The sequence below is a fragment of the Triticum urartu genome, unplaced genomic scaffold, assembly GCF_003073215.2.
Source record: "Triticum urartu cultivar G1812 unplaced genomic scaffold, Tu2.1 TuUngrouped_contig_4882, whole genome shotgun sequence".
Classification (NCBI taxonomy): domain Eukaryota; kingdom Viridiplantae; phylum Streptophyta; class Magnoliopsida; order Poales; family Poaceae; genus Triticum; species Triticum urartu.
This window is the reverse complement of record NW_024115508.1, coordinates 1-7731: the sequence shown is the minus strand read 5'-3', so window position 1 is coordinate 7731 and position 7731 is coordinate 1. Positions and strand designations below refer to the sequence as shown.

Sequence of the window (7731 nt, the reverse complement as noted above, 5' to 3'; positions counted from 1 at the left end):
CGCGCGTCCCTGCTATCGAGACGTGCGCTTCCCAACCATCTTCACATAGCGAGCCGCCGTTTGCCCAAGCACATCGCCGGTGATGGACTCTGCGCCTACGCTGTCGGTGCACGTCCTTGTGTTCCCTTGGCCACGGCAGGGACTCATCAACCCCATGCTCCACCTCGCCACGGCCCTCCTTGACGCCGGCGTCCACGTCACCTTCCTCCACACCGAGCACAACCTCTCCAGGATTGCCAGGGCGCCTCCGCCGCGCCTACGTTTGCTGTCTATCCCCGAGTGATGGACTCTGCGCCTACGCTGTCGGTGCACGTCCTTGTGTTCCCTTGGCCACGGCAGGGACTCATCAACCCCATGCTCCACCTCGCCACGGCCCTCCTTGACGCCGGCGTCCACGTCACCTTCCTCCACACCGAGCACAACCTCTCCAGGATTGCCAGGGCGCCTCCGCCGCGCCTACGTTTGCTGTCTATCCCCGATGGCCTCCCCGACGACCACCCACGCCACTACATGGAGCTGATGGAGTCCATGTGCACGACCGGCAGCGCCGCGTACCGTGCCCTGCTCTTGTCATCGCTTCTGTCCGCCGACGATGTGCCGCCGGTGACATGCGTTGTCGCCGATGGCACCATGCCGTTCGCCACCGACATCGCCGACGAACTCGGCATCCCGGCGCTTGCCTTCTGCACATTCAGCGCGTGCAGCTCCCTGGCGTTCATGTCCATGCCTAAGGTCTTCGAGCTCGGCGAGAACCCCTTCCCTGCGGACGACCCAGTGTGTGGCGTTTTGGGGATGGAGGGCATTCTCCGGCGACGAGATCTTCCTCGTGGTCCTGGACTCTGTTCCACTGAGCAAGCAGGCGGCGGAGATCCCATGATACTCAAGATTGGCAAGGGCGTCGCTCATAGCTGCAAGGCACGTGCGCTGATAATCAACACCTCCGCGTCCATGGAGCGGCCAGCGCTCGCCCACATCGCGTCGCGCACACGCGACGTCTTCGCGGTAGGTCCACTCCACGCCAGCTCGAGGTCCGCGGCAAGCGCGAGCCTGTGGCGGGAGGACGACGGGTGCATGGCGTTATTGTACGGCCACGGCGACCGGTCCGTCGTATACGTGAGCCTGGGGAGCATCGCCGTGATCTCGTACGAGCAGTTCACCGAGTTCCTCTCCGGCCTCGCAGCCACCGGGTACGCCTTCCTCTTGGTGCTTCGGCCGGGCATGGTCCAGATGGCTAGCTCAGCGCTACTTCGAGAAGCCGTCGCGGTGGCGCAAGCCGGCAAGGCCAATATAGTGGAGTGGGCTCCTCAGCTGGACGTGCTGCGGCACAGAGCGGTGGGCTGCTTCCTGACACACGCCGGTTGGAACTCCACGCTGGAATGCGCCGTCGAGGGCGTGCCGATGGTGTGCTGGCCCTTCTTCCTCGACCAACAGATGAACAGCCGTCTCGTGGGCGCCGTGTGGAGGACGGGGCTGGACATGAAGGACGTGTGCGACAGGGCTGTCGTCGAGAAGATGGTGAGGGAGGCCATGGTGTCCGGCGAGATCAAGGCAGCGGCCCAAGCCATGGCGGAGCAGTTGAGCCTGGACATCGCCGACGGGGGCTCATCGTCATCCGAGTTAGGGCGGCTCGTCCGCTTCATCAGAGAGCTCAGCATCAAGTCTGGTCCAGAGCCAAGAATTACTTAAGTGAAAATTAGTATGGCTGTTTCCAAGGGGGTGAAATGTGTCAAAAATTTCAAAATGGGGATAACAAGTGACCAAACTTGTACTTTGGGGGTAATCCATGTCAAAAGTGTCATCCTTGAGGGTAAAAAAATGGAATAAACTCTCAGCTTTTTGGTAAAAAAAATATTTCTTTACTATTTTTGTTTGCTCTGTCAAAAGAAAAGCGGCAAGCTTTTTGGTAAACACTTAACCGTTCGTAATTTGGAAGTGCGCTATGTAATTATGTTGTCTTTATTGTTTTTGTTTATACCATTTGTTGGATATTATCATCATTGCCCAACCTTTTTCCATACAAGTGTTGTTAAAATATGGATTGTTCTAGTGGAAACGGCTAGAAAATCTATGTCTCTTGCGAAGGAAAAATGTGTCCAAGATGAGAACCAATCATGCACTATAAAGCGATACCTTGCATAGTAGGTCTATTTGTTGCGAAAATTCATTATGGGTTATATACTACTATATGATACTATTATCTAGACCACTCGAATATTATGCGACGTATTGCGCTGCCTTCTTTATGCTCGAGATTGCACAGTGCTAGCCTTGTTTGTTTGTTGTCATTAATGAGACCCAATCGTTTTCGTCCTCTACGGTCTCCCTCGCTATAGTCTTTTTTCCTAGACTGTCTTACTGTTGCACATGGCTGGCCAACATGTTTACGTCTCATTAGTGACTTGGTGGGCTAGTCGTATCTTGGAAGAGCAAGTATAATAAGATGACATAAGCGGGCTGTAAGGATCTAAATACTATATCTTTGCTAACTTAGAAAAGAGAGAAAAGAAGAGAGAAGAGAAGCGGGTTGTAGACTTACAGCCGGCTGTAGCACGTGTTCCAAGAACTTATGTGAGAATGTATGATGGGCCATATGATAAAAAAAATAATACTTTCTTGTAGCCCATTATTATACGTGTTGGCTATTATATTGGCTATAGATGACATGGCAAGATGTTATAGCCAGCAACATGCTATATTATTAACCATGCTCGAAGCCTCCTTCTCCCTTATTTATTTTGCCTTTTTTCACCTCCCCGTGTACTCGTCCCCTTCCTCCAGTCCCCTTCCCGTTAAAAAAAGCTTGAACTATCTGTCTTTCAATTTATTTAAACAGCTACTGAGCTACACACATTATTTCTAAAGTGGCTACTTTGTGTAGGACATCGGGATACCGATTGCCAGTTCCCAATGTTTCAAACAGGATTAGGGAAGCATGTTGCTGTGAGCTGGAGCTCAGTTCAGAAGGCAAGGGCAGTATTGGAGGAAAGAAAAAATTAAAACAACTGGTACATAAACATACGGGCTTATTATTTATTTGTCCAAAGTTAGTGCAGAAGATCAGCATTTTTCTTTGTATTCTTTGAGATTCAGGACGTGGAGATACCAGTGATTGTGCCACAACTCTTCCGACTGAAACGCCAACGTATGTTTTGATGAGCAGCAGTTTGACCGTGAGCCGTAGAGGTGTTACTCCGAAGGAAGATAGTGCAATGCAAGGTACTTGATTTTCTCAAGTTGACTATAAAAGCGAGAAGTCCACATTTTAATCCTGAACTAACCAATCAGTTTGATTTACAACCCTCATGTTTAAAACCGGTCGAATTGCACCCTCAACTTGTCACATAGTTCAAAATACAACCCTTGACTCGGTTTTGGTCAGGTCAACCGGTTTTGACTGAGTCAAATATGACTAAGCACGCCAGCTCACAAAAAAAAAGGAAGAGCTTCCTTAAGAGGGCATCTGCAGTTCTGGAGCCAATGAATATTGCAAAGGAATTGGAAGGTAAATTGCTCTCTAAACACACATCACGGTTTAGTAACAAGTGTGCTTAAGAATGCTTAAGCACCTTCTCTAGCTATCTATCTTGACTTGTCCAAATTCTTTCTTGCTATATCACAAAAACTTGAACAAGTCTCTTTCGGACCCTCCGGGTGAGGAACCCTTGGAGCCACCGATCCGACTAGCACTAACCTCCAAAACCTTCTAAGTGATTTTCGGACAGACCAATTCATAACCATCCGGTCTCATGGAAACCACTTGGACTGATCTGATTTTCTATCTCGGAGATACCGACTTGAAATTCCCAGCGTCACCAAGTTGTAGTGCTCATAACAGTTACTCATCTCGGTGCCACCGATGTGGTTCGCTCGGTCTCACCGACAGCTCACGGGTATATATGTATCGCGTGGACCGTACGTTGAAATTCCTCAACTGTCACGACTCCCCGCAACCCGTTGCGCCATCGCACGTGGTCCCTGGATCATCTACTGGTCTCCATCGCGCCCTCGCCGCAGTAAAGGATCTCCACCGAGGATTTGATCACGTAGTGCTTCAAACCTCTAATTATATGCACTAGAGTACTTGCGCCCGCAAATTTCCCACGGACTGAAATTTCTATTTCAAGCAAAATTTTGTAGAAGTAGATTTGAGCGGAAAAAATCAGGGTTAGGTTTACGTAGAGATCATCTCGGACAGACCGAACAGAGAGAATCAGACTCACCGATTTGGCCTCAGACCATTGCACACTGTACGTCTCGGTGCCACTGAGTGGTACACATCGGTGGATCCAAGTCTAAGGTTTTTGTAGAACCCTAGCTTGTCGAAGAGACCGAAACACACCTCGGTCTGACAGAGTCTGTGTGGCCAACTCTCTGTTATAGCTTCGGTGCTACCGAAATTATCCACTCGGACTCTCCGAAATCATCTATGTGAAAACCTAAAACTGAAATTTTTACTCAAAATTTTGCAAAAATGTTGTGTTTTTGTGATGCTCATTCATTCCACTCTACCCCATCTACTTCAGAGGTGCAGGTTTTAGTATGCCAGCCTCCAGTGACAGCTAGAACAGGTCAAAGGAGCAGGCTGATCTCAATGCAGGCTCTAGTCCTGAAGGGAGTTACTATGAAGGAGTCAAGAGTTCTCCAAAGCTGCCACCAGGTCCAAGAAGAAGGAAAATTCAGATGATGATTATGAGGACTTTGTTGCTGAAGAAGCAACATCAAAGCCCAAGAAAGTTGTGCTTGCCAAAGAGTATGGTACTGGTACTAGCACCAGGGATTTTGAAAGTTGGAGTTTTTGAATCTTTTCATGGGGACTTAAAACACTTGGGTACCCTTGGCTTTCATCCAAGTGCCTCATCTCCCTCTCTAAGCATCATTTTCTCTCTGGTTCACCTCATAATAATATTTGAAATATTTTTCTTTAATGAAAAATATTCATTTCCTTCCCTTAAACCCTAGCTAGATCAATGTCCTCCAAAGCAACCTCAATTTTTCATGCCCACAAAAATATGAGAAAAATCACAAATATTCTTTGAACCCTAGGGCAACTTCCTGAGCAAAAATATTGCACCACTTTTTGGAATATTTTTTCTACAGAAAATATTTTCTGTTCCGGACAGAAATGGTGGTTTCTACAGCAACTACCATTTTACTTACTCAAATGAGGCTGATTTTTCTTGTGCGTCATCACCTTAGTAGATGATTTCTAGCCTCCAAAACCCAGCCCCAAACTCCCAGCCGTTTGACCTCAGTAAACTCTCAAAGTTACTGATCAGAAACTTACTTGGCTTGTAAAATCTTTTCTACTGCGTCTGGATCCAAACCAAAGTGTGGTAAACTTAAAAACTACCACGAACAACAAGCCAGACATGAACTTTGGACGTAGGCCGGCCTGAGGGCAAAGTTCACGTGGTGACCACGCGTGTACACGATGCCAGCCAGCGTGTCGACGCGCTCTGGGTGCCGTCGAGCGCTCTGTTTCGCGCGTGCTCGCTTCCCCGAGTGCCAAAGCGTGCCAAACCTCGCCACCATCTTCGTCCAAACCCCCTTAACTCTCCCCTGGTACTCGCCGACGCCGGAGCTCGCCGCAGCGAGCACGGGCACGGTCCGGCCAAGGTAACAGTGCGGTGTGCACTGTGCTCGTCGCCTTCTCCTTGATCATGTACTCGTCCCCGTTCGCCCACAGTCCCCACGTGAGCTGCGTCGCCTTCTCCCCCTCTCACTGACGCTGCTCGTCGTCGGGCGCCGTGTCCAGGTGTCGACGGCAGAGCCCGTTCCCCCCCTCGTTGCTCGCCTATAAATGGAGCCACCCCCAGCCTCCTCGAGCACCATCCTCCACTCCCACACACCCCGCAACACCGTAGGAAACCGTAGCCCGGCCGGGCAGGCCGCGGGCCGCCGTCCCCGAGATCGAGATCACCGGCGGTCCTCTCGGGTCGCCACGGTAGCTCCAGCCCCTCCCAGGCCTGGGCAATCCTTCCAGGGCTTCCGCCACTCTCCGGTGGTGCTGTTCCGCCTGGTTGAAGCCCCTGGAGTCACCGCTGTTCACCATCGTCTTCGTCTCCGGTGACCTCCGCTCTTTGCCTCCGCTTGTGAGGTCGATTCCGACGCCGTCCGACCACCCCTAGCTACGCTACGGGTACGGGCAGGTGTGCCTCCATCCCCTCTCTCTATCCCTCCCTCTCGTTTTGGCCAAGGAGCCCTCATCGCCGGCGTGAGCTCTGGCGAAGCCGTACCCTCCTCTGTTCCCTTCTCCCTCTTCTCCCACCTGACTAGTGGGGCCCGCTAGTCAGCCACTCAGTACGCGCGCGAAGCGGTACGAGTGGTGGCGCCCCGAGGCTTTACGCCTTTGACCTCACCCCCTGTCTGTTTTATTTAAATTCAAATTTCATTTATATCCAGAGAGATTCAAACAGCTATAACTCTTCAACCATACGTCCAACTGAATTGATTCTTTTTGCATTGTGTTCTTTGCAAAGAAATCTAGCAGCTCACCAAAAATGGGATTTTTCCCTGCTGTCTAGATTTTCTGGTGATTTTTAGAAGGGTTCTTGATACTTTCTTTTTGTGTTTAAATGTATTTTCAGAGAGTGAAGCTTGTCTTGAGGAACACCAGAGGGCTTGTGAGCCTCATCTGCACTAAGGCAAGCCACGGCAACATTTTCATGATGCCACTTCAATATTTGCGATATTTTTCTACTTGAATGAATGATTTAATCCATGCATTTAAATCATTATCATTAGGTTATTTATATTATGTTAGTGTTTGTTTAAGTTTACATGCTTATGTTATCAGAAAGTTTGTAGCTACTAAGTGGTTATAGGAACTAGAATTAATCTTTGCTGTGATAGAAATAATATGGTTATGGATATAAGTAATTTATTAGAACTATTTTCTTGCATGAGAAAAATGGTAAAATTTGTTAGAAAAGATTTTGTTTAATGTGAGTTTAATCCTAACTAGAGATGTATGAGGTGTTGTTGATGTTTATGCTTAGTGTGGATTTAGTTGACTCAGTCATTTCCGTTAATATGTGGTGCATATGTTAGTGATTGCATTTCATGGCATACTATGACACCTGTTATTTTCAATTTAAGTTGAACCTGATAATAATACAACTTAAATTTATCGTTGACCGAGTCATGGTGCCATTGAATCGAGTTTTTCCCAGTGCAACCACATTTGCCTGTATGGGAAGGCCTTTATTCGGTCCGTTGTCATGCCTCTGGTCGGTGCCTCCAACTAGGGAAGGTTATGGGCGTGCGGTACCCTGGCCTGGTAAGCAGACATAACCTTGTGAGCCCGTTGTTGAGATTTTTGGTACCGGTCCCCGTGAGGGACGTTGGCCACGACGGTGGTCATTGTATCTTTGGTAGACATGGGGCCACCCAGGACTAGCCCAGTTGGGGAGTGGGTCGGAGTGGCCGAGAGAGTGTCATGGCAATGGAGGGGTTTCGTCGGAATGTCGTTGGTGCACCGGAATGGGAGTACGAGGCCATGGGTTCCGTGGTGTGGGTACAATGCGCTACCTCTGCAGAGTGTATTAATCTATCGATAGCCGAGTCCACGGTTACGGACACCTCGAAAGTAGGTCACACCATGGGTCAATATTTAATTAATCTTGCACACTAAGTCATGAAGTTTGCACTGTTGAGGATGGCGGGAAGGTCATCCTGTTGGTTGAGACAAGTGTTGGTCGTGGGAGAGATAGCCGGAAAGAGCCACGTTTG

At 49.3% G+C, this 7731-nt stretch overlaps 1 protein-coding gene across 1 annotated transcript; it reads left to right on the top strand.

Moving 5' to 3' along the window:
* The first annotated feature begins 282 nt into the window (after positions 1–282).
* On the top strand, positions 283–1786 carry LOC125528448 (myricetin 3-O-rhamnoside 1,2-glucosyltransferase UGT709G2-like). The gene has a single exon (XM_048692926.1). It carries the CDS (start codon positions 283–285, stop codon positions 1684–1686), a length of 1404 nt encoding a protein of 467 aa, XP_048548883.1. The 3' UTR covers positions 1687–1786.
* Positions 1787–7731: the final 5945 nt, after the last annotated feature.

What these genes read in the sequence shown, in the direction of transcription:
- LOC125528448 (XM_048692926.1), top strand. Translation starts at nt 283, where the DNA reads ATGGACTCTGCGCCTACGCTGTCGGTGCACGTCCTTGTGTTCCCTTGG.